The 27,414-nt window shown below is 43.8% G+C and overlaps 3 protein-coding genes and 1 pseudogene across 4 annotated transcripts in view; 3 read left to right on the top strand and 1 right to left on the bottom strand.

Moving 5' to 3' along the window:
* The window catches only part of SNW1 (SNW domain containing 1), a 36,088-nt gene extending 24,273 nt beyond the window's left edge, over positions 1-11,815 (bottom strand). Inside the window, exons 1-2 of the mRNA XM_084891613.1 lie at positions 11,714-11,815; positions 4,798-4,951 (exon numbers count right to left, since the gene is read on the bottom strand). Of these exons, the coding sequence (XP_084747739.1) occupies positions 4,798-4,951; positions 11,714-11,727 (168 nt within the window). The 5' untranslated portion in view covers positions 11,728-11,815. The remainder of the gene's footprint in view (positions 1-4,797; positions 4,952-11,713) is intronic.
* Positions 3,581-4,518, top strand: LOC311626459 (coiled-coil domain-containing protein 124-like; annotated as a pseudogene). The gene has a single exon. The product of its transcript is annotated as a coiled-coil domain-containing protein 124-like (transcript).
* A 6,616-nt stretch (positions 11,816-18,431) lies between the features above and the next one.
* LOC311612868 (F-box only protein 31-like) lies at positions 18,432-19,853 on the top strand (the record flags this gene model as incomplete). The annotated part of the gene is made up of 1 exon (XM_084866186.1): positions 18,432-19,853. One exon carries the CDS (start codon positions 18,432-18,434, stop codon positions 19,851-19,853), a length of 1,422 nt encoding a protein of 473 aa, XP_084722312.1.
* A 4,810-nt stretch (positions 19,854-24,663) lies between these two features.
* Positions 24,664-26,175, top strand: LOC311612865 (F-box only protein 31-like; the record flags this gene model as incomplete). Its single annotated transcript, XM_084866176.1, has 1 exon — positions 24,664-26,175. The coding sequence occupies one exon, from the start codon at positions 24,664-24,666 to the stop codon at positions 26,173-26,175; it is 1,512 nt and encodes a 503-aa protein (XP_084722302.1).
* Between the last annotated feature and the right edge of the window lie 1,239 nt (positions 26,176-27,414).

Raw genomic sequence — 27,414 nt, 5'->3', positions numbered from 1 at the left:
TGTGGAGTGTATATTCGTTCTACTGAGCAATATTTAAAAAGCATAATCTGTGGCTTGTGATAAATGCTCTGGAAGTATTAAAGGGACTGGAAAGAGAGGCTACTTTCGATAGTGTGATTGGGACTGCCTTTGTGAAGAGGTAAGGTTAACTTAAAGCCTGAAAGATGAGAAATTAGTCATTGGAAGTCTGAGGGAAGCATCCTCTAGAAAAATCAAATAGCAAGTGTGAAGGCCCTGTTGCAAGAATAAGCTTAGCATGTTTTGGAAACAAGAGTCTGATGAGGCTGAAGCTTATTGAGGACAGAGGGGCAGACACACAGGTGATAAGGCTGCATGAACAGATAAACACCATATCATGCAAGGGTTTCCAGACCATGGCAAGGAATCTGGCTTTTATACACAAGGCAGGAAAAAATTAAGCAAAATGTTTAAGCTAAGAAAAAGATTTTTAGTATGAGCATAAATAATTTTCTTAGTGAGAAATAGGTCAAGCTATAGTAAGGGCAGAAATGTAAAGTTCTTTTCCTTAGAACTGATTTTAATAATATGACATTAGTATTCCATATTCCTTGAAAAAGCAAAGGAAATAAATAGAACAGGAAAAAAAACAAAAATGAGTGAATTAAATTTCTAATGGTGATTATATACAATTATTTAGGAGAACTAAGACTTCAAAAGTAGAACAAGCAAAGTAAAGTCTGTCAATGAAGTTTAGTATTACAAAAAAAGGTAAATCATCAAATAAACATATGGATATTAATGTAATTTTATTAAAATTAGTAATATTTGCTTAGTACCTTATTATAATTTACAAAATACAATCCACACATACATTATCTCATTTAATTCTTGTAATTCTTAAATACTTCATATTTTCATGTGGGAAAAATTCAAGTTTAGTAAAGTTAAGGGATTTTCCCAAGGTCTCATGCTAGCATATGCAGAGAATCTGAACCCAGATCTTTTTGACTCAAAAAAAAAAAAAAAAAATCTTTGTATTTCCTATTAAGTTAATATATCTTCCTTTTAGCTTAAAAAAGAGCAAATTAGCTGAAACCAGTTTGGCTCAGTGGATAGAGCATCGGCCTGCAGACTGAAGGGTCCCAGGTTCGATTCCGGTCAAGGGCATGTACCTTGGTTGCGGGCACATCCCCACTAGGGGGTGTGCAAGAGGCAGCTGATTGATGATTCTCTCTCATTGATGTTTCTAACTCTCTATCCCTCTCTCTTCCTCTCTGTAAAAAAATTAATAAAATATATATTTAAAAAAAGAGCAAATTAGTACTATTAAAAAATTTTAAAAAAACCATAATAAATCATTTAGAGGGAGTTTGATGAAACATAATTTATGAAAATAATCACTTTTTATAAGACCTCCCCCTTCAAGGAATATTCCATTACACCATGAATATATGATTTCCTAGGTTCAATATGCTTAATTGATAAAGACTTGACATTTTTTAAAGCAAACAATAAAGCTGAGGGAGACATTTTATTATAAATTATGCAGAAATGGTTAAAGCGTACCCAAAAAGGTATTACTTGTACCCAGACCATCAATCTGTCACATGCTCATATTTGCTGGAGTTCTTCAACTATGTAAGTACTTCAGAACTGTAGATATGGCATTATGTGGTCATTAAGCTTGCCAGAAAAATCACAGCTTTTACTTTGAAAACTAGAACAAAATGCTATCTTCTGCAGAACATTCACTCCCCCTCAAGAAGCATTCATGGTATTTCCAGATTAGCAGGCCATTTTGGTATGATTTTCAAATAAACTGTTCTGTTCTGCCAGGATATATAAAATTTTTGATAATCAAGCTAATATTTTAAAAATCTAATAGTACCTGAATGTCATAATGCTGAAATAGAAGGATGAGATTTTTGTTGCATGTAAAATGATGCCTGCCACCTGAAATCTTTGAGGCCAAATTCAAAATTGTACTACTGGGTACAAATAGTACAATTCCTCAAAGGAGTCCTCAAGTGCTCGATTAAATATGCCAATCACTACCATTTTATTCCAGAAAAGCCTCCTTGATCTTTTTATTTTTTGCTTCTCACAAATTACACTACCAGCAAAAACAAAAGCAACATCAAAATTCCTTTATAATTGTTGTAAGATTGGCCTTCACATTCTAGAATTAACAAGGACCAAAAGATAGCTAAGAAAAACCCCATACAGGTAATATGTAAGAAGACATGATCTAGTTGGGTGTTCATCTTCTAGACTCTCTAAAGAGTTCTGTAGGTAGGAATGACAAACATGGGTCAGGCTGAGAATACAGATGGCTTCTTGCAGGTGCTAAGCAACACATTTCAATCCAATGATTACTTAGTTCATTCACTATGATCATTACTTAAAAGCATATAAAAAAAGCCCTTCACACTTGTACAGTAAAGATCATAACCGATGACAGAATAAAACAAAGTGATAAAATAACTCAGTGCAAAAATAAATGATGTAGGCATTTAAAGATTTTTAATAGGGCAGGTATATTCTTTGGGACAAGTAAGCAGGAGGAAAATTTGCAGGAGTCAGAATGAATTTTGGAAGAAGAAAAAGGCTTGATGATACAGAAGAGGTCTTGGGGAAGCAAAATAAATTAAACCACAAATGTTTGCTTTTCTTTCTAGATCAAAAAGGAGTCAAATATGGGAAAGTGTGCCCTGAAATTAAGGAAAGAAATATGTATTGAACTGATTTATAGGAACCTGAGTAATCAAAAGGATAGGTGCTGCCAAAGAAGTTTGTTCTTTGGGCAAGAGCTAAAGATTTAAAAAGATGATTAGAGTCTTTCCTCCCCTTTCTTGCCTCCAAAATCAACTGTCAAATTCTTAAAAATTTATCTAATATGAATATTAGACATATAATTGATGAAGACAAGAAAATGAAGACAAGAAAACAGAAGAAGAGAGGTTAGGATTTGCCCAGAGTCATACAATTAGAAAGAAACACAGTATGATGCAAAATCAATTTGTTTTTTTAAACTCCTCGTCAGTGCCCTTTCCACTATACCCAACCAGAGGCCGGTGCATGGATTTGTGCATTGGTGAGGTTCCTCAGCCTGGCCTGTGCCCTCTTGCAATCCAGAACCCCACGGGGGATGTTAAACTGCCAGTTTCAGCCCAGTCCTTGCAGGCCAGGCCAAGGGACCCCAGGCACCAGGCCTCTAGTATGCATATAAGATCTTTGGTTAATCTCTTTCCATCCTCCCCCCTCCCCCCTGACATTCATTAGTCTACTCCATGTTTCCATAACTGTACATTGAGCATCTGCCCTCTGGTGGTCAGTGCATGTCACAGCTACTGGTTGAACGGTTAGCTGGTCACTTAGGCTTTTATATATAGAGATGGGGAAAAAATCAGAATAGAAATGCTGCTGCTGTTTGCCTTGAAGGAAGGTTGTCTTTGCAGAGTAATGTTGTATTATGCATATAAGAAGGAGGATGGAGGGAAAAGTACCAAAACATGAAATCACTGTTTCATTCCCCCCCCTCACTTTCCCATTATTTTCCATAGCTATAATCCCTAGATTTATAAAAGATATATTAGTTTCTTTTGACGTCATGGAGGAGCGACCTGACCGGCGCCGGGGGTAGGAGCCTGCTGAGGGATGCCCAAGAAGTTCCAGGGCGAGAACACCAAGTCAGCAGCAGCCTGGGCACGGAGGGCTGAGGCTAAGGCGGCGGCTGATGCCCGGAAGCACAAGGAGCTGGAGGATGCCTACTGGAAGGATGAGGACAAATACGTCATGAGGAAGGAGCAGCGCAAGGAGGAGAAGGAGAAGCGGCGCCTGGAGCATCTGGAGTGCAAAAAGGAGACCCAGCGTTTGCTGGAGGAGGAGGACTCAAAGCTCAAGAACAGCAAGGCCCCCCGGGTAGCTGTGCCAAGCAAAGTCACCCGTGCCCAGATTGAGGAGACGCTCTGCAGAGACCATCAGCACAAGGAAGCCCAAGAATCAGCCGAGAAAGCCAAGAGCCACCTAGAGGTGCCCCTGGAGGAAAACGTGAACCGCCGAGTGCTGGAGGAGGGCAGCTTGGAGGTGCACACAATCGAGGACGCCATCGCGGTGCTCAGTGTGGCGGAAGAGGCCGGGGACAAAGAGGCCGGCTTTCACCGCCTTTGAGGAGGAGCAACTGCCTCGGCTCAACAAGAGAACCCCAACATGCAGCTGTCGCAGCTGAAGCAGCTACTCAAGGAGTGGCTGCGCTCACCAGACAGTCCCATGAACCAGCGGGCCGTGTCCTTCAACGCCCCCAAGTGAGCCCCGAACTGGGGGAGCAGCTCCAACTGGGAGAGCCGCCCTAGGGGCGGTCAGGGTTGTAACCCTGCTGCCCTCTCACCGGGTCAGCTCCCAGGGTTAGAGAGGCCTGGGCCAGTGTGTGTCCTGGGGGCTAATCGGCGTCATCAGCCATGCCTCCCGCCAAGGATCCCTCTGTGAGTGACACCCACCGCCCTCCTGTGTGCAGTCCTGGGCTGATGCCCAATAAAGGTGGTGGGTGAGGCAGGAAAAAAAAAAAAAAAAAGATATATTAGGTTTTTTTGTACATATTTAATAGTTTGACATAGGAGAGATATAAACTGGTATAATTATCCAGTTATCACAAAGCAGTGATAATAAGAAAAAGATTCATCTTCTGAGGGAAGTATATGTCTTCAGAGCTCACAACCAGAATTTTCTATCATATTGACATTCACATGTGGATATTCCAGGGTTTAAATTTATTTAACAAATGTACTATAATAAATTCCAGCACAATTTAATATATTCAAACTAAAGGTCCATTTTTACCTCTAATAACCGAGGTATCCAGCCTTTCCGGTACCCGTATGGGGGAGGTTCTCTTCGGGAGGAGACCAGTGAGGTCTGCCGTGATCTCTGGGATCTTGCCTTTTCTTCAGCCTCAAGCTGGTCCTGAGATAGCTGAGTAGGTGCAGGTAAAAAGCTATAAGCAAAGATAATAAAAGTCAGAATTTTAAAAAATGCTTACAATTAATTTGATTATTGCAATTTGGTCACCAGGGAATATTTTCCTAAAAGACATTTTCCTTTGAGCAAAATAACAAACTTTTCATAATCTATGGCAGTATCCAGTATCAGTTTCATTATACCTGGAAAAAAAATAAATACTCAGACACCTAGAGTAACAGTATTTGACTAGAATGCAGGCAAATGGCACCCAGAAATAAAAATTAACAGATATTTAGCCGAGACTGGTTTGGCTCAATGGATAGAGCGTAGGCTTGGGGACTGAAGGGTCCCAGGTTCAATTCCGGTCAAGGGCATGTATCTTGGTTGCGGGCATATCCCCAGGAGGGGGTGTGCAAGAGGCAGCTGATCGATGACTCTCTCTCATCGATGTTTCTAACTCTCTATCTCTCTCCCTTCCTCTCTGTACAAAATCAATAAAATATATATTTTTAAAAATTAACAGATATTTCATATACTAGACAAACTATTGAGATTTTATGTTCCCACACTTCTTTTCTGGAAACAAGCAAGTAAACATCCTCAATTACCCAAGACCCAACTCTCTAACGCATGGTTTTCTTAGCCTTTGTTATTCGTACACTTCTTATTTTTAACTATTTTACTCTTATGCTTTTTACTTTTAACTATAGTTCTTTTATAGTTATAAAAGAACAAGGATTAGAACTGAATGTAAGAGACTGATAAAAGGAAGAAACACAAGTTACATATTTAAGTGTGCTTTCCCACAGGTATCTAGTTTAGAATGCAATTTAAAACTTAAGAGGTCAAAAATTTAAAGCAAGATGATGTAATTTGTCATTCTTTATTCCAAACAGACTTCTATAAAATCAGTAACTGTCAACCTTTTTCATCTTGTGGCATACATAAACAAATTACAAAATCCTCACACACACATATATGTTTTGCTGATCTGACAAAAAAGAAGGTATAATTTTGATTCATTCACACTGGATTGCTGTTTTGGGTTGACAGTTGTCATTTTTTTATTTGATAATCTAAGGGAAAAAGAGGCCAGTGCCCCTGACTAGCCAGGTATTGGATGTTTTAAAAATTTGTTGCAGCCGAGACCGGTTTGGCTCAATGGATAGAGCGTCGGCTTGGGGACTGAAGGGTCCCGGGTTCGATTCCGGTCGAGGGCATGTACCTTGGTTGCGGGCATATCCCCAGTAGGGGGTGTGCAAGAGGCAGCTGATCGATGACTCTCTCTCATCGATGTTTCTAGCTCTCTATCTCTCTCCCTTCCTCTCTGTATAAAATCAATAAAATATATTAAAAAAAAAAAAATTTGTTGCAAATCGATGTACTAACTCATTCTTAATAACTTTTAAGTATGATGTTATTATAGGATACTCCAAAGTACCACAAAAGGACTGCAATAGATAAAGAATATATTTAATGAAAAAGTTGGTCTTTGTAATTCTTGTGATAATGAGCATATTTGCAGAAGAAGTAGAGCTTATTTATTAAAAAATATTTATTGAGCTGAAACCGGTTTGGCTCAGTGGATAGAGCGTCAGTCTGCGGACTGAAAGGTACCAGGTTCGATTCCGGTCAAGGGCATGTACTACCTTGGTTGCGGGCACATCCCCAGTAGGGGGTGTGCAAGAGGCAGCTGATCGATGATTCTCTCTCATTGATGTTTCTAACACTCTATCCCTCTCTTTTCCTCTCCATAAAAAAAAAATCAATAAAATATATTTAAAAAAATATTTATTGATCACTTGAGTCCAGGCACTGTGGTAGGCAGGCAATGACTATAAACTGAGATATAAAGCTTACAGTCTTGCAGGTAAGAGAAACAATCCAATAATCACACAAATCCCTAATTACAAATTACATGATGAAAGAAAAGTTCAGAGTGCTATGAACTCTGAGCATACATCACAGGAATCTAATCCAGTGGGGAAGGGAGAGTCAGTTAATGTGATGGCTAAGAGATCAGAGTTCAAATCCCATCTATGCCACCTAGTAACCTGGATAAACTACTTACCCCTCTGAACCTCAGTTTTCTCATCTGTAACAGTACATCATAATGTTGTTATAAATATTAAATGAGAAAATTCATGAACTTGGCAATGTGTAAATATCATTCAATCATGTTTCATTAATATTTGGATATGAAGCGCTGCTCTGATTTCCCGGTTGGAGTTAGTTGCCCCCTATCCGTACTCCCTCAAGACACTCTGTGTACCACTAATGTAACATCTACCTGACTCTATTACAATCATTTCTTCATTTACCTTCCCCCCCCCCCCCCAACTAGACTGTAAGCAACTTGAGGACAGGAATTGAGCCTTACGCTTCTTTCATCCCTAACTTCCCTGGCATTGTCTAGCTCACAGAGCGGGGAGGGGGGGGGGGGCACTTAAATGTTTGTAGGAGGAAGAAACTCACTCTATCCTTTACACTAGCCATCTTTATGTCACTAGAGCCTTTGTGTCTTTCTTAAACCATCTCAGGGATTAGCATTTACTATTCCCTCTGCCATAAAGAGTCTATTCACTTACTAAGAACATTATAGTCCTTTTATAGAGAATGCTTCCCCAGATCTTTTAGTGCTAGCACCTTGGCATTCATTTCTCTGCTAAATTACTCTTCCCTAGAGCTATTTTATGACCACCTTGTCCAAAACAGCACTCCACTTTAGACCTTATTTTATTCCTAATATATACTACTTATTATTAACTTATTTACTCATATAGAGTCTGTTTCCTCCAGAATGTAAATCTGTGAGGACAAATTTGCCTGACTGATTCAATACTATAAAACCTTCACTTGTAACAGTGCCTGGCACATGGTATATTTTCAACAAATAACAGAATGAATGAATAAATCCAAAGTTTTGGGCTTATACCATATTTATTTCCAGTAAATCATATATGTTTAATACACAGGAGGGGTACAAAAACAGTTACAAAGAAGCCTTCTGTTAGAAGAATTGGTTACTAAAATGATCAAAAAGCAGGCAGCCTGCCAAAGCAGTTTGGACAATCTAGTGAACAGGTAAACTGGCCTGGATTAAGATCAAAACAAATTCTAGCCTATCAGAAGATTAAGGTCAGAATATATTCTAGCCTTTCAGAGGGTCTTAACTTTGCTGTTCCCAATAAAGGATGGCATTCTCACAAAGAAGCACACTCCTGGTTGGGGAGGAGAAGGGGGAGATGAGGTGGTACACAGAGGGATGTATAGGCAAGCAGAAAGTTTATTCAGACATTCTTAGCTGGGAGCAAAATATCTATACTGTAGATATTTGGCAATTCTGTCAGATATTTGAAGTTAAGGTGAAGAGAGGGTAGGGGTGTTACTGGCATTTAGTGTGTAGAGGCCAAAGATGCTGCTTAATATCGATACTAATAAAAGCCTATGTGGTTGTCACATCCTCACGCCATAACAATCTGTCACCAAGAGGCTGCATGCGCAGCGGGCACACGCGAGTGGACGGGGACTTGACGCTGCATGCGCGGCGCAGAGGTTGGTCCTGGTAGCTCTGTGCAGTGACACCGGGAGTACTGGGGCTCCATACAGTGTGGAGGCAGGACCCCCAGCTCTGGCCTACCTTTTGGGGGCAACCCATCGAGGAGCCCCAGATGAGTGGGTGGGGCCTACCTCTTTGGTGAGGTCGATTGCGGGGCTCCTGCACTGTGAGAGTGCACAGGCCAGGCTGGGGAACTCCCTCCGCCCCGCACAAGTTCACGAATTTCATGCACTGGGCCTCTAGTCCTATCCCATATAATAAAAGGGTAATATGCAAAAAGACCCAACAGCAGAACTGAACAACCAACCAAAGTGTAATATGCTGATAATATGCTAAGGCTGCTCAACTGCTTGCTATGACATGCACTGACCACCAGGGGGCAGATGCTCCAACCAGTATGTTATCTTGCTGCTGAGTCCAGCCAATCAGGACTGAGCAAGATGGGCCAGACACATCCTGGAGCCCTCCTGTGACTCCTTCCCAGCCTGATCTTGCACCTGTGGGGTCTCTCAGCCTAGCCTGCGCCCTCTCGCAATCCAGGACCCCTCAGGGATGTCGAAGAGCTGGTATCAGCATGATCCTGCAGGCCACTCCCCTTGGGAGGGCACCAGACACAGAACTATGGCTGGTGAACACTGCTGCAGCAGCGCAAGCCTCTCCAGATTGGGACTGATTGGGCATGAGCCTGTGGCAGGCACAGTGGAGCTGGGATGAGCAGGAGTGACAGGTAGGAGCTGCAGGCAGTACTGGACTGCAGGTTTCAGCCCAATCCCTACAGGCCCCCCCCGAGGGACCCCACCCATGCACCAGGCCTCTAATCCTCCTATATAATAAAAGGCTGATATGTGCCGAAACCGGTTTGGCTCAGTGGATAGAGCGTCGGTCTGCGGACTGAAAGGTCCCAGGTTTGATTCCGGTCAAGGGCATGTACATTGGTTGCGGACACATCCCCGATAGGGGGTGTGCAAGAGGCAGCTGGTCGATGTTTCTCTCCCATTGACGTTTCTAGCCCTTTGCACTCCGAACCATTCTGGACATTGGCTACCAGCTACTCAACGCTACTTTGCGGCGGGTGCGTTGAATTAACTCAATTCCCCGTAATCACTAATAAACTGCAATGTCCCCTGAGAGGGGACATCCGAGTGATATGCTAGAATTCCGATGTCCCCTGAGAGGGGACAGCGGAGTGCAAAGGGCTAGCTCTCTATCCCTCTCCCTTCCTCTCTGTGGAAAAATCAATAAAATATGTTAAAAAAAAAAAAAAAAAGCTAATATGCAAATTGACCAATGGCAGAACGACCAGTTGCTATGACGTGCACTGACCACCAGGGCGCAGACACTCAAAGCTGGAGCTAACCCCTGGTGGTCAGTGTGCTCCCATAGCGGGAGAGCCACTCAGTCAGAAGCCCTGAGTCGGACATCCCCCGAGGGCTCCGGAACTGGAGAGGGCACAGGCCTGGCTGAGGGGACCCCCCACAAAAAATTTGTGCATTGGGCCTCTAGTCTCACATAAAAGGACAACTCCATAAAAGAATGACTTATCCAGTCCAAATGTCGACAGTGGCACTGTTGAGACATCTTTGTATTCCTTCCCCTTCACTAAAAAAAGCATATTACATGTAATTATATACATGATCTTAAATATATTTGCATTTAGACAATTAAACCCAAATAACTTTAACAATCACTGATGACAACAAAACTGTAACACATCAGTATGTAAATTCCTGCTACTAATCCCTGGTAGATTCTGAAAACAATACCATTTCGTCTGGAAACTTGAGACCACCTCTAAAAATCCAATCAGTTAGATCAAACTCTACAAAAATCAGAAACCTATGTAATCCCTAAGAGAAGCTATATAAAGACTGCACTCTACCATTGCAATTTTAAGCACACAATACCCACTTCATCTGTTTGGTTTTTTTCTCATTTTTTTTTCTGGATGTCCTTTTCAAATTTCACCTTTTCCACAAAACTACAAAGCCTTTCCTCATAACTCTACTAATCTTTTGTTACAGTGCCTTCCACCTAGAGGGCACTCAATCAAATGTTAGATGCCCACAACACTTACTACTAAAGGAAAACTCTCCGGTCCATTCAGCTCATTCTATCGAAGTCTCTCTGCATTTAAGGCTAATACTACACAAATAAGCATCCTGGATTCTTTGTTCCATGTCTGCAGGCGTCGTTCACCATCTTTTCCTGCTACCAAAGACTGTCCTAGTTCCTTCAGTCATACACACAAACCCTAAGATGGGAGCAAGGCACCAAAATTTAATTCTTCAAAGAATTTTCCGATTCAAACATTTTTAGGATTCATAGCTGTCATCAGGCAGGAAATACGTATGTGAGGAGAATGAAGTGTGTTCAAGGAGCTCAAGTGGATGTCCTAACGGGATTTCTTTCCAACATCTCTTTGGCACTCAACTTTCCCTACTACGTTCGCACCGGCAAGCTTTTCTACTTAGATGGGGCGGCAGCAAGGTCGCGCGGACTAGCAGGAGTTGTTACGTAACTCCTCGGGATCTCCCACTCAAGCTATCTTTTTTTCTTAAAGTCAGGGGCCACTTTACCTGCGGTTACCAAGGCAACCAGAAGCAGCCCCAAATCTGAAGGGGTTCTAATCCAAGGAAGAAACTCTAAGGTCCAAAGTTAAAGTGCGGAGCAGCGGCACGAATGGGGAGACAGCGGCCACTACGGTGGCTAAGGTTTTCCGTTCAGTGCCCATGCTGACCACTTGTTTCCCCTTTTCTGTGCAGGAATCCTTGTTTCGGGGCAGACCGCTGAGACCTCGGCTGACAATCGGCCGTCCAGCAAGTGGCCGACTGCCCGCTTCACTCCGTCTAAACAAATGAACCCTCCACACCCCTATCGCGCCCCCCGAGCCGCGCACTCGAGGGAGCGCTCTCCACCCCCGCCCCCCAAAGCTTAAGCGAAAAGCAAGTGCGACTCCACGGCAGCGGAGACCAGAGAACTATCCACCGCGCCGCTGCTTTCGGCCCTGGCGAGGGGGCAAACAACCCGGGGAGCCACTCAGGAAAGACCCCAGCTTCGGCGAGGCCTAGTCGCCCCGGTGGCCGGCGGGAGGGCCCGGCCGAGGTGGCGGCCCACGTCGTTCTGTGTCCTGGGCCCAGTCACCGCTAGGAGAGTGTGGACAGAAAAACAAAACAAAACAAAAAAGTGGTACTTCCAGACCCCTTCCGTATTGACTGAGGACCCGAATTGTGAGCCTACCTGGTGAGCGCCATCTTCTTCCGCTTGCTTTCAGCGCCCGCGACAGCACCGCGGGGCGGGTCTTTCCCCAGGACAAGTTAGGAAAAGGAAGGAGCGCGTAATACACAGGCGCAGCCGCCGCATGGGGTTATGGGATTTGTAGTTCCTGGAATGAGTACACCATTCGGTTCTATCCTATCCAGACCAAGCTGTTATAGAATGAGCGATTCGTGTAAAAGCACATGCATCACTCCTCTACCGTAAAATGACAGAGCTTACCTAAGAAGCGGCCTTTCAATCTTTTATTCTATTCCCTACTCATTTCTCGTGTAGTGGTCCCAAATATAAGTGCCTTCCTGAGACAGCAATATTAAAAGATGAAGGGTTTTATTTTTATTTTTAAAATATATTTTTAATTGATTTCAGAGAGGCAGGGAGAAGAAAAGAAAGATAGAAATATCAACGATGAAAGAGAATCATTGATCAGCTGCCTCCTGCAGGCCTCCTACTGGGGATAGAGCCTGCAACCCAGAATTGAACCTGGGACCTTTCAGTCAGCAGGCTGATGCTCTATCCACTGAGACAAACTAGTGACACAAACTGGCTAGGATGAAGGGTTTTACAACAGTAGGAAATCATAAGACTAGCAAATGGAGAGTACTTGTACACTCTGAAAATATTTACACTCAAATTTTTCTTTAAATTTTATCCCTTACCACAAGACTCCCCCCCCCCTACCCCCCCATTCTCCTGAGGAGGTATTGTGTAATCCTTATTAAGTTACCTCTCTCTAACCTGAGAAAGAAGACACCAACTAAAAAGGGCTCCCCATTGGTTAACTGGGCTCAAATGTAAAAACAAATAAAGAAACCAGTTTAGCCTCCATTTCTACCCAGGGGGCTCTCGAAAGTGCACTTCAGGAAGATGTTTTTTGACCCTTAGATAGCCCTTAAAAAGGAGTTTCTGGAATTCTATTTGAACCAATAGGTCTGAGGCTTCTCCCATCCAATCAGAGCTGCACAGTTCTGACCAACCAGAGTGACTCTATTCTGACTAATCAGAACAGTGACTTTCAGACCAATCAAGCTTTGAGAATTTGGAGTCCTCATTTGCATGAGGACAGACCAATCAGGGCCCAGATCCAGGGGCTTCTGTCCATATAAGCTAGCTCACCTTGGCAGTAGAGAAAGGGCAAAGCAGACCTACAAGGAACAAAGCTGATGAGTCTAATGGGAGAGGGACCTAACACCAGGGCTGCCTCACAGCTGTGCTCTTTGCATAGGAGTGCTGTATCGCAATTTAGTTGTCTTACCCTGAATCATTTCCCTTTTAACTGCACCCCAAGTTAGGGATTCTTGCTGGCATTGAATTGATGCCAATGGCAATCCATTAACACTCATGTATTATTGATGTATGTTTTTATGTATGGATGTATGTGTTTTAGATAGTGTTTTACATAGATAATGGGTCAAACATAATCTTTGATGAAGTGATAGGATAAATGGCATCTGCTTCAAAATATTGGGAAGAGGAAAGTGGGTGAAGTATGGATGAAATGAGAATTTTGATCACTGTTGAAGCTGGATAATAGGAACATGGATGTCAACTGTAGTGTTCTATTTTTGCATACGTTTGAAATTCTCTATGATAAAAAATAGAAACAAACTTTTAATTGCAGCATAGCACACATAGAAAGGTGCATACACACTAAGAGTATCGCTCTTTGAATTTTCCCAAACCAAACACTAGTCTGAGCAGAAGCAGCACCTCCTTTACACCCACTGGGATGATTCCATTTCTGGTGTGATAAGATTGTTCTAGGCCAGTGGTGGGCAAACTGCGGCTCGAGAGCCACATGTGGCTCTTTGGCTCCTTGAGTGTTCTAACGCCCAGGCTGAAAACTGACTTCTGTGTATGGGCCATGAAGTTTCAACTGCACTGTATGTACACATCCTCACGTGGTATTTTGTGGAAGAGCCACACTCCAGGGACCAAAGAGCTGAGGTTTGCCGCCAACTACTGTTCTAGGCTCATCTAGTACTTTTTTCTGCCCCAGAACTGCAATCAGTCACTCCTCCAAGGAGTTCTCCTTTAAGTGGGAAAGTGATATTTAGAGGAAACAATCTGGATGCTGCAACTACTCATCATGTAACTGAGTTGATTGTTGTTTGTAAGGCTTTTCAGTGGACAGAGCTAAAAAATTCACACACACATGTTTTTGAGAAAATGCATCATTTTTTCATACCAATATTTCCCCAAATCAGATTCAGGATTACACAGATTTTACTTAACTTTGATGTTATGTGTATCTCTTCTGAAAATCTTGGTATTTAATGGCATAATTGTGAATATAAAACCTTGGATAAGGGGAGACTACTGTAACATAAACACAGTTTGGGGATTGATATTCCATCCTGTTCACATCACCAGGGATTATGCAGGACATATAAACAGGAGGTAGGGGGTTGAAAGGGGGGAGGAGAGGGAAGAGATCTTGGGAGAGATCTAAGAATCCTGACTGCCACAGATTTAAACCAAAGGAAAAATATATTTTTTGTTGTTTTGTTTTCTCTTTCTTTCTTTCTTTCTTTCTTTTTTTTTTTTGGTAAATGCAGAATTGTTGATCACATTGTGTAGGGCACATGTGTCAAACACACGGCCCGCGGGCCAAATGCAGCCCACCAGGCCTTGCAATGTGGCCCGCACCGCGCTGTCATCACTGCACTCCGCTGTCAGTTTATGACATTGTCAGTTTATGACTGTTCAGTAAACCATTCGGCCCGCGATTTAGGCTGGATTTTAGATTTTGGCCCCTTCTCTGATTGAGTTCGACACCCCTAGTGTAGGGTAGGAACCATGATCTTGGAGTCTGAAGATACATAGTCAAGCTTTGTATTGATCCTGCACCCCCCCCACACACCCCCCACTGTGCCTGCAACCAATGTATATGCCGTTGATTGGAATTGAACCTGGGACCTTTCAGTCCGCAGGCCGATGCTCTATCCACTGAGCCAAATCAGTTTTGGCATTGGCTTCAATTTTTTTTTTTTTTTTTTTTTTTTTTTTATCAAACTAAATACTTATCCTGTTAATTGCTTGATATGTGTATTATAGCATGATTATGACAATTAACTCTAAAATACTATGTAAATATACTAGTTATCACAGTTAATATTATGGTTGACAGTGATCTGTCTTAATTCTGCTCCAGGAGCTTAATATATTTCTAAAAAGAGAATAAAAGAGGGGCAAATTAGATAAGATCCCAGAAGTCAAGATTAAGGAGCTTAGATTTAATTCAGCAGGTATTTTGAAGCAGAAGGAGGACTTAACTGGAGCCAAGAAACTGGCATGAAAGATGATTCTTAAAACAGATGGGTTTCTATGGTGATGAGAGACAAAAAAGGCCACTGAGGACAAGGTTAAAATAATTAAGATGGGAAATCAGTCAGATATAGACCAAGTCAGATATTGACCTGGTGCACAAATTCATGATTGGGTGGGGTCTGGCCAGCAAATCCTGATGCGACCGATTTGGCCAGGTGAGCCAGGGGAAGGGGCCATGGGAGGTTGGCCAGCCAATCCTGCCCCTGATCAAGCCAAGATTCAGAGTGTGAAGAAGCTGGACCCACAGGTGACCAGGCTGTGCCCCCTTCCCTGATTCTCAGTTTTGCTCACGTGGATTGAGCCAAAGCCTGCTACCCGAGACTGGCGCCACATGGAGAGGGTTACAGTGGGGAGAGAGGTGCCCTGACCTGCCAACCTTGCTGATGATCATCTCGGTGCCCAATTGATTGAATTTGTCCCATAGAGCCTTCATCTCAAGGCTCATGGGACAAATTCATGCTGATCACCTTTGTGTTCTGCTTTACTGGTGTCTTGATGGAGGACATGCAATTGGCCCAGGGCCCTTGGGCTCAGCAGCAGCAGTGCTGATGGAGGCCCCTGCAGCCAGCGCATCATAGGGACCAATAGTTCTGGTTGTTCTTCCATAATAGTTGCTGAGCTTTTGTTTTATAGACCAAAGGCTTGGTGCAAAAAATTTGTGCCCTGAGGGGGGTGTCCTTCAGTACAGCCTACACCTTTTCCAATCTGGCACCCCAGACGTCTGAATGCCTTTTTAGGCCAAATCCTGCAGTTGAATATCCCTCTCACAATTCATGACTGCTGGTTCCTAATTACTCGCCTGCCTGATTGCCCCTAATTGCTTCTGCCTTTCAACCCCATCACCCCCTAACCCATCCCCTGCCGGCCTGATTGATGCCTAATTGCTCCCCTGCCAGCCCAGTCACCCCCAACTGCTCTCCCCTGCTGTCCTGGTTGCCCACAATTGCCCTCCTTTGCCAGCCATCTTGTGACGACATGGGGGCAGTCATCTTGTGATGATGTGAGGGTGGCCATCTTCTGACAACATGGGATTGGCCATCTTGTGGTGGCCATCTTGTGATGACATGTAGTGGCCATCTTGTGGTGGCCATATTGTGATGACATGGGGGTCGCCATCTTGTAATGACAGGAGATGCCACCTAGGCTTTTATTAGTATAGATCAGTAGTTCCAAACTCACTAGTCAACAGAGCTAAATATCAATAGTACAACAATAAAAATTCCTTTTGAGAGCCAATTTTTAAAAAATATATTCTATTGAGTTTTTACAGAGAGGAAGAGAGAGGGATAGAAAACTTGAAACATCCATGAGAGAGAAACATTGATCAGCTGCCTCTTGCACATCCTACTGGGGAATCTTTGAGATCCTGGGTAAACGCCCCTAAAAGATGATGCGGTCTCAGCTGGAAGTAGTTACCTAAGATAGACCTCCAGTCCCTAACCCCCTGCCTGGACTCTTAATTTTTCAAATACAATATATCAAAAAGCCAGGACTGGTTTGGCTCAATGGATAGAGTGTCAGCTTGGGGACTGAAGGGTCCCGGGTTCGATTCCGGTCAAGGGCATATACCTTGGTTGCGGGCATACCCCCAGTGGGGGGTGTGCGAGAGGCAGCTGATCGATGACTCTCTCTTATCGATGTTTCTAACTCTGTATCGCTCTCCCTTTCTCTCTGTACAAAATCAATAAAATATATTAAAAAAATATATATATATATATCAAAGAACCTGGAATGTGAGATTCTCCCGCCTTGAAGCCCCATGCTTTCCATGGACCCCAATTCTAAAATATTCCTAAGCCTGCCTATGTTCTCCTAAAATTCCTGCTTCTTAGAGACTGAGAACATTTTAGTGTTAAAATGACCAAAGTCAGTGTCTGTGGTAGGTTGAATTTACACCCCTCTACCACATAAACCACACTAAATGTCTATTCTTGACAAAAGGCAAATCAAATTCCTCCCAGGGCACGAAGAGGACCCTCTAAAGGTGAGAGCATTTCTCTGGTAGGAATCCAGAAAAGAGGAGAGAAGGAATCTAGCTGCTCTCAAAAAGCCTGTATGACTGGGCAGGGCCATCCCAGCCCATAGTGGGCAGATCCTGTGAACTTTTCTTTTTGAAGGCATCCATTCACCCAAGGAACTAGCAAGGCTAGTCACTTGAATGTGAAGAACTAAGGTCAACTGAAATGGAATAACTCGAGTCCATCCTTGCTCATATGTAGGAGCCCATTCCTACCAGGGGCCTGAGAGTTTTGGCAGAGGGTGAAGGCCGGGTGAAGGCTGAGGATAGAAGAGATTTATTTCCCTTATGGAGTTCAAGGTCAAGTCAACCTTCAGTCAAGAACTCTGCTCTAAATTGCAATAAAATACCACTCAACACTCACCAGGATGGCTATAATATATAATTGTAAAAAGCATTCATGAGAATGTTTAAAAATCGGCTCCCTTGTACATTGCTGGTGGAAAACGTTTTTGGCAGTTCCTTACATGCTAAGCATAAAGTTATCATATGACCCAGAAGGTCCACTTCTAGGTCCATACCCAAAAGAAATGGAAACATATTCACACAAAACCGAGTACATCATTGGTTGTGGGCACATCCCAGGTGAAGGGTGTGCAAGAGGCAGCTGGTCGATATTTCTCTCTCATCGATGTTTCTAGCTTTCTATCCCTCTCCCATCCTCTCTGAAAAAAAAAAATCAATAAAATATATTTAAAAAAACCAAAACTGTGTACACAATGTTCATAGTAGTGTTATTCATAAGAGCCTCAAACTGGAAACAACCCAAAATTCATCCATCCACTGATGAATGGGTAAACAAAAGGTGGTATGCCCATACACTAGGTCCAAGTGTATGGGCATACCACCTTTTGTTTACATATACATACATAAGATATAACATACATAAAACTTGAAAATGTTATGCTAAGTGAAAGAAGCCAGTCACAAAAGACCAAATATTATAATTGCATTTACAAGAAAACTCCCCATAGGCATACCCCTGGAGGCATAACCTTACAGAAAGCAGATTAGTGACTGCCTGGGGTTAGGGTGGGAGGACAGGGAGGGGGCACAGGGAAAGGGTGGCGACTGTTAATTGGTAGTGGGTTTCTTAAGGAAGTGTTGCTGCTTAAGTCCTACAATTCGATTCTCTGAGGGGGCGTGGCTAGGCCCTGGGGGGCGTGGCTGGACTCTTGGGCAGGACAGTGCTAGTATAAAATCAGGCTGCTGCAGTTCAGGATACCTTTGGCTATTTCTCTGTTACTGGACCAGATGGAGTAGAGCACTTTCCTCAGCGACTTGTGCTCTTCTTTGGGAAGCCAGTGTCATCAGCCACGCCAAGGTACAGGTGAGATGGCGGCGGCCAACAACATGCAGCCCTCGGTCCCATCCCAGGCCCCAGACCCTGTCCAGGCAGAGGAGCTGGTCGAGGCAGACGCAGCCACCCAATCCTGTGCAGGGAGTGGAGGGATCGCGAGCCCTATGCAGCCCTCCTCGCCTCCACGCTGCTCGCTGCAGGACCTGCCTCCAGAGCTGCTGATGGAGATCTTCGCCTTCCTCCCCTGCACCGACCTGGCCAGCCTGGCCCAGACTTGCACCCAATTCCGCAGCATCCTGCACACCGACATCATCTGGAGAAGGCGCTGCAGGGAGGAGTATGGCGTTTGTGAAAACTTTCAGGACCTGGAGGCCATGGGTATGTCTTGCCGAGAATTCTACACGAAGTTGCTCCACCCATACAGAAACATTTTGGGATTGTGGCGGCTAGATGCCCCTAGAGACCTGCTGATGGTAGCGGTGGACGGCTTCTGCATTACTGGTTGGAGGTACATGCCTCCTTACTATTACCTCTATGTGGATGTCCCAACGCCATGGAAGCCCTCGTTTAGAATTCGCCTGACAAGGAAATCAGCCAAGGTGGAATGCATGGAAGACTACTGTAGGGGCCACAACGGCCACTACAGAAGGCCCCACATATGCCACCTGAAGATTCAGAAGGATCGGTTCACCATCACAGATGAGATTATCCAAAATTTTTTTCCAAAGTATGTGAGTTACCGTAATCCTGACTGCCTAACCTACAGCCGCGTCTACCTCCCACCTAGCCACCCTGATGACCTCATCAGGCCAGGCATCTTCCAAGGCACCTATGATGCCTACAGCCTAAAGATTGTCCTGCTCAGCTTCCATGGGAACTACGCCAGGGCCACAAATTTCGCGGGAGACCCCCTCAATTCTGCCTGGAAGGAGACTTTAGAGATCCGCCTCCTGCACCGCATCCAGCTGCCAAATGTGGAGATCCTCCGCAACATCGACATGCTCTCCCGCATCGTCCAGGAGATTCACGAGCAGGTGATCCAGGAGCAGCAGGAGGATGAAGACGGGCCTGAGGACAGCGAGGGCCATGGCTGGCAGAGCCCTGCCCAGCCCAGCGCCAGGGAGTCCAGGGCTGCAGCTTTGGAGGAGCAGCCTGCCCACAGCTTTGTTCTGCCTGCGGGTGTGGACTCAATAGACCAGAACTACCCCCGAACCTACAGGATGTGTTTCTATGGCGAAGACATTGTTTACTATCCTGACTCCTTCCACCCTCAGCGTTTCCCTGGAATCTTCATCCTGTTTGATGAGAACCACTTTGGGTTCCTCTGTGTGGAGCAGAGATGCTTCACCCTGTACAGCAGAATCCGGGACACCTTCAAGAATGTGGAGGCACCTTCCCCACCGGCCTTCCTGGATATGCTCAAGAACATTGAGGCCCTACCCCCGGGAGAAGTATGATTTTCACTTTGAAGATTTAAACTGACCAGATTACATTATGCACTATCTTATGGGGTTTTTTTTCTTCCCCTTTTTTTCCCCTCCCTCCATCCCCCTTTTTCCCCTCCCTCCCTCCCTCTTTCCTCCTTCACCTCCTCTTTTTTTTTGTTGTTGTTGTTTTTTATGTTTTTTTTTTTATCCTCACCTGAGGATATTTTTCTCATTGAATTTTAGAGAGTGCAAGAGAGAGGAATACACATAAATATCGACCTGAGAGAAACACATCAATTGGTTGCCTCTGGACCAGGGCCAGGCTGGGTAGGAGCCAGCAGGTGACGTAGAACCAAACCTTAGTCCTTTCAATCTGCAGATCCAGGCTCTATCCACTGAGCCAAACCAGCTAGGGCTGAGCATGTCTTTGAAAAAATCCTAAAATTAGATAGTGGTAATTGTTACATTTTATACGACTCTGAATATAATAAAACCATTGAATTGTACATTTTCAAATGGATTTTATAGTATGTGACTTGTATCTCAATAAAACTGTTATTAAATATAAATGTCTGGTCTAAATTTCTTTTAAAACTAAATATTTTATTTTTTACAGAGAGGAAGGGAGAGGGATAGTTAGAAACATTGATTAAGTGCCTCCTGGACTGCCCCTGGATGTGCCCACAACCAAGATACATGCTCTTTGACTGCAATCAAACCTGGAACCCTTCAGTCTGCAGGCCAATGCTCTATCTACTGAGCCAGATTGGTTAGGGCTGCTCCAACTTTCTTAAGCCTCCCTCTGAGATAACTGGAAGCCACACTGGACTTTTGCTTGCCTTCCTCCCTCTACCCCCCCTCTTTCTCATTCTTTAGTTCCACAGCCTGGAACTACTTCTCTGTTTGTTTTTCTTAATGTTACATCTTAGACCCATATATAGTGCTTTTGCTTCATAAAGGCAGGCTCCCATCTTTAAAACTAACTAGTTCTGTGATCTTGAGAAAGTGACCTAACTTCTTGACCTCAATTTCTTTCCATTTTAAAATTGGGGATAGTAATTGTACCTCTTTATAGGTCAATTGTGAAGACAAAAATGACTATATTAAGCCTGCTTAGAACGGTACCTAGTATAGTACATGTATAGTAATATCTGTATTACTATTTGTGATGATTGTATATTAAAAACCTAGAAGAGTATTTGGCATATAATAAGTGTTCTATAAGTATTCCATATTATTATTTAATTATTTTTATTGCAGCTGGGTAATGGCTAATTTGTTCAAGACATGATCTGCTCTGCTGTTGAAGGTTTAGACTTTCCAATTTGGGATTATTCTATTAAATAATAATGCCAGCAGTATTGGAGAACAGAAGGTCATCCACAAAAATCTGCTCTGCAGCCACCTATAAGCCAGCTGCTTATTTGTGAGAGGACAAAAGTAACGTGGGGATGTAGGGATTACAGGCATGGAGAAGTAGGAGAAAGGGTGGGATTCCACTGTTTGGCCAACAGCTTTGTTAATCTTTCCATGATAATAGGCTGTTCTTTTTTTTCTTCTTTTTTATTGATTAAGGAATTACATATGTGTCCTTATTGCCCCCTCCCTCCCCTACTCATGCCCTGATACCCCTGTTGTGTCCATTGGTTTGGCTTATATGCATGCATACAAGTCATTTGGTTGATATCTCCTCTTTATCCCCACCCTCTCCTACCGTCTTTCTGATGTTTGATGGTTTGATCAATGCTTCTCTGTCTCTGGATCTGTTTTATTAATCAGTTTTTGTTGTTCATTATATTCCATAAATGAGTGAGATCAATATTTATCTTTTTCTGACTAGCTTATTTACATTAGCATAATGCTCTCCAGTTCCATCCATGCTGTTGCTAATGGTAAGAATTCCTTCATTTTTAGTATTCCAATGTGTAGAGGCACCTCTTTTTTTTAATCCACTCATCTGCTGATTGGCACTTAGGCTCTTTCCAAATCTTAATTTTGGTGAATTGTGCCGCTATGAACATAGGAGTGCTTATATTCTTTCTGACTGGTGTTTCTAGTTTCTTGGGATATATTAGGTGAGGATGTATAGGAAAAGGAACCCTGGTACACTGCTGGTGGGAATGCAGACTGGTACAGCCACTGTGGAGAACAGAATGGAGTTTCCTCAAAAACTGAAAATGGAACTCCCATTTGATCCAGTGATTCCATTTCTAGAAATATATCTCAATAGGCTGTTCTTGAATGAGAATGGACCACATTCCAAGGTTGATTCCCTGGTCCAAGATTGACTCCCAGGTCACAGGGAAATACAACTCCTAGCCATGTCAGAATGGTCCTTTCTTTAACCAACACAAGGCAATCATGGTTAACAGAGCACAGTTAATATTTCCAATAAACATTACTAATCCCCAATATATTTTTTGGCCTTTAACTATAGCAGCAGCCTCTATCTCTCTTTGATATATTGACTTGTCTTCCAAAGGCAGTGATGTCTCTGGTTTTCTCAATTCTGAAAGAGAAAAAATGATGAAACATCTTCACTAGCTGATCAAGCCCTTCTAGGGTCATAGATCATCTCTACTCACATTCCTAGGATCTTCAACCACCAGACACACAAGTACCTTGGAGACCATCCCTCAAAATCTCATCAATACAGGCTTCTAAAAGAGTCTTTACACCCATTACCCAGTTACATACCAATAATAATATTGGGCTTTTCTTCAGAGGCAGTGATACTGAATTTTGGACTAGAACCCGGATTCTTTGCTGGGAATGAAGAATGAACCCAGTGGTATAGCAAAGGTGGAGATTTATTGAAGAACAAGTACAGACTCCCACATGGGGATGGGAAGAAGGGTCCCTCTGAGTCCCTCTTCCGTACAGTTTATAAAGCCTGCAAATCCTGGTGCCTTGATATGCCCTCAGATTGGTCACTATTCCTCTTTAAGTTGGTTACTATTGTAACTCCTGGGCTCAAAGGTCAAACCTCACATGGGACATGGGAGGTTCTTCCCCATTCCTTCCTTCTTAATGAAGGGCTTCTTTCTCTTTATTTTGTAATGTGGCCTTTTTTTTTTTTTTTGGCTACTTCCAGTTCCCTCATCTTCTGTAAATATACATGTTGCTGAATCCTTGTCTAATGGAAATATAAAATATAATATCCTGGCTTTCTTGTGATATGGAGATGTGACTGTACCTGGCTTTCGTGTTATGAAAATGTACCATCTCCCAGTCTGCAGCCCCCTGCTTCCCAAGGACCCCAATTCTCAAAAATCCCTAAGCCTGCTTATGTTCTCATAAAATTCCTACTTCTTAGAGACTGAGAATATTTTAGTGTTAAAATGATCAAAGTCAGTGTCTGTGGTAGGTGGAATTTACACCCCTCTACCACATAAACCACCCTAAATGTCTATTCTTGACAAAAGGCAAATCAAATTCCTCCCAGGGCACGAAGAGGACCCTCTAAAGGTGAGAGCATTTCTCTGGTAGGAATCCAGAAAAGAGGAGAGAAGGAATCTAGCTGCTCTCAAAAAGCCTGTATGACTGGGCAGGGCCATCCCAGCCCATAGTGGGCAGATCCTGTGAACTTTTCTTTTTGAAGGCATCCATTCACCCAAGGAACTAGCAAGGCTAGTCACTTGAATGTGAAGAACTGAGGACAACTGAAATGGAAGAACTAGAGTCAATCCTTGCTCATGTGTAGCAGCCCATTTCTACCAGGGGCCTGAGAGTTTTGGCAGAGGCTGGGTGAAGGCTGAGGATAGAAGAGATTTACTCCCTTATGGAGTTCAAGGTCAATTCAACCTACAGTCAAGAACTCTGCTCTAAATTACAACAAAATACCACTCAAGCCCTGTCCAGTTTGGCTCATGGATAGAGCATTTTCCTGCAGTCTCAGGGGTCTCAGGTTCGATTCCGGTCAAGGGCATGTACCTTGGTTGCTGACACATACCCATTAGGGAGTGCATAGAAGGCAGCTGATCTATGTTTCTTTCTGATAGATGTTTTTAACTTTCTATCCCTCTCCTTCTCTAAAATACATATAAAAAATTTTAAAAATACCACTCAACACTCAGGAGGATGGCTATAATATATATTTGCAAAAAGCATTCATGAGAATGTTTAAAAATTGGCTTCCGCCTACATTGCTGGTGGAAATATAAGATAATGGGGCCACTATAGTAAACGTTTTTGGCAGTTCCTCCACATGCTAAGCATAGAGTTACCATATGACTCAGAAGGTCCACTTCTAGGTCCATACCCAAAAGAAATGGAAACATATTCACACAAAACGTGTACACAATGTTCATAGCAGTGTTATTCATAAGAGCCTCAAACTGGAAACAACCCAAAATTCATCCATCCACTGATGAATGGGTAAACAAAAGGTGGTATGCCCATACCCTAGGTCCTAGTGTATGGGGATACCACATTTTGTTTATATATATTGTACATACATAAAATATAACACATAAAACTTGAAAATGTTATGCTAAGTGAAAGAAGCCAGTCACAAAAGACCAGATATTATAATTGCATTTACAAGAAATGTCCCCATAGGCATACCCCTGAAGGCATAACGTTACAGAAAGGAGATTAGTGACTGCCTGGGGTTAGGGTGGGAAAACAGGGAGGGGGCACTGAGAAAGGGTGGCGACTGTTAATTCGGTGTGGGTTTCTTTGGGAAGTGTTGCTGCTTAAGTCCTACAATTGGATTCTCTGAGGGGGCTAGGCTAGGCCCTGGGGGGCGTGGCTGGACTCTTGGGCGGGACAGTGCCAGTATAAAGCCAGGCTGCTGCAGTTCAGCATACCTTTGGCTGTTACTTTGTTACTGGACCAGATGGAGCAGAGCGCTTTCCTCAGCGACGTGTGTTCTTCGTTGGGAAGCCAGTGTCATCAGCCAAGCCAAGGTACAGGTGAGATGGCAGCGGCCAATAACATGCAGCCCCCGGCCCCTGCCCTGTCCCCCGCCCCCGCCCCTGTCCAGGAAGAGGAGCAAGTCGAGGCAGCCATGGCCACCCAATCTTGTGCTGGGTGTGGAGGGATCGCGAGCCCCATGCAGCCCTCTTCGGCCCCAAGCTTCTCGCTGCAGGACCTGCCTCCAGAGCTGCTGATGGAGATCTTCGCCTTCCTCCCCTGCACCGACCTGGCCAGCCTGGCCCAGACTTGCACCCAATTCCGCAGCATCCTGCACACCGACATCATCTGGAGAAGGCGCTGCAGGGAGGAGTATGGCGTTTGTGAAAACTTTCAGGACCTGGAGGCCATGGGTATGTCTTGCCGAGAATTCTATACGAAGTTGCTCCACCCATACAGAAACATTTTGGGATTGTGGCGGCTAGATGCCCGTAGAGACCTGCTGAAGGTAGCGGTGGACGGCTTCTGCATTACTGGTTGGAGGTACATGCCACCTTACTATTACCTCTATGTGGATGTCCCAAAGCCATGGAAGCCCTCGTTTAGAATTCGCCTGACAAGGAAATCAGCCAAGGTGGAATGCATGGAAGACTACTGTAGGGTCCACAACGGCCACTACAGAAGGCCCCATATATGCCACCTGAAGATTCAGAAGGATCAGTTCACCATCACAGATGAGATTATCCAAAAATATTTCCCAAAGAATGTGAGTTACCTTAATCCTGACTGCCTAACCTACAGCCGCGTCTACCTCCCACCCAGCCATCCTGATGACCTCATCAGGCCAGGCATCTTCCAATGCAACTATAATGCCTACAGCCTAAAGATTGCCTTGCTCAGCTTCCATGGGAACTACGCCAGGGCCACAAATTTCGCGGGAGACCCCCTCAATTCTGCCTGGAAGGAGATTTTAGAGATCCACCTTCTGCACCGCATCCAGCTGCCAAATGTGGAGATCCTCCGCAACTTGGATACGCTCTCCTGCATCGTCCAGGAGATTCATGAGCAGGTGATCCAGGAGCAGCAGGAGGATGAAGACGGGCCTGAGGACAGCGAGGGCCATGGCTGGCAGAGCCCTGCCCAGCCCAGCGCCAGGGAGTCCAGGGCTGCAGCTTTGGAGGAGCAGCCTGCCCACAGCTTTGTTCTGCCTGTGGGTGTGGACTCAATAGACCAGAACTACCCCGGAACCTACAGGATGTGTTTCTATGGCGAAGACATTGTTTACTATCCTGACTCCTTCGACCCCCAGCCCTACCCTGGAATCTTCATCCTGTTTGATGAGAACCAATTTGGGTTCCTCTGTGTGGAGCAGAGATGCTTCACCCTGTACAGCAGAATCCGGGACACCTTCAAGAATGTGGAGGCAACTTCCCCACAGGCCTTCCTGGAGATGCTCAAGAACATTGAGGCCCTACCCCCGGGAGGAGAAGTATGATTTTCACTTTGAAGATTTAACCTGACCAGATTACATTATCCACTATCTTTTGGGTTTTTTTTTCCCCCATTTTTTCCCTTCCCTCCTTCCCTTTTTTCCCCCTTCCCTCCCTCTTTCCTCCTTTACCTCCTCTTTTTGTTGTTTTTGTTGTTGTTTTTTATTTTTAACCTCACCTGAGGATATTTTTCTCATTGAATTTTAGAGAGTGCAAGAGAGAGGAAAACACATAAATATCCATGTGAGAGAAACACATCAATTGGTTGCCTCTGGACCAGGGCCAGGCTGGGTAGGAGCCAGCAGGTGACGTAGAACCAAACCTTAGTCCTTTCAATCTGCAGATCCAGGCTCTATCCACTGAGCCAAACCAGCTAGGGCTGAGCATGTCTTTGAAAAAATCCTAAAATTAGATAGTGGTAATTGTTATATTTTACACGACACTGAATATAATAAAACCATTGAAGTGTACATTTTCAAATGGATTTTATAGTATGTGAATTGTATCTCAATAAAGCTGTTATTAAATATAAATGTCTGGTCCAAATTTCTTTTTAAAAAAATATATATTTTATTGATTTTTTACAAAGAGGAAGGGACAGAGATAGAGAGCCAGAAACATTGATGAGAGAGAAACATCGACCAGCTGCCTCCTGCACACCCCCTATGGGGATGTGCCCACAACCAATGTACATGGCACCGACCGGAATTGAACCTGGGACCTTTCAGTCCGCAGACCAATGCTCTACCACTGAGCCAAACTGGTTTTGCCCCAAATTTATTTTTAAAATAAATATTTTATTTTTTACAGAGAGGAAGGGAGAGAGATAGAGTTAGAAACATTGATTAAGTGCCTCCTGGACTGCCCCTGGATGTGCCCACATGCAAGATACATGCTCTTTGGAATCAAACCTGGAACCCTTCAGTCTGCAGGCCAATGCTCTATCTACTGAGCCAGATTGGTTAGGGCAGCTCCAACTTTCTTAAGCCTCCCTCTGAGATAAATGGAAGCCACACTGCACTTGGGCGGGCCTGCCTCCCCACTTTCTCTCTCTCATTCTTTAATTCCACCACCTTATTAACTCCTTATCTGTTTGTTTTTCTTAAGGTTCCATCTTAGATCCATATATAGTGCTTTTTCTTCATAAAGGCAGGCTCCCACCTTTACAACTAACTAGTTCTGTGATATTGAGAAAGTGACCTAACTTCTTGACCTCAATTTCTTCCCATTTGGAAATGGGGATA

Source organism: Pipistrellus hanaki, assembly GCF_964339955.1.
Source record: "Pipistrellus hanaki genome assembly, chromosome: 1".
Taxonomy (NCBI): Eukaryota; Metazoa; Chordata; class Mammalia; order Chiroptera; family Vespertilionidae; genus Pipistrellus; species Pipistrellus hanaki.
Note: the sequence above shows the minus strand (reverse complement) of the source record. Positions and strands in the feature narration are given on the sequence as shown.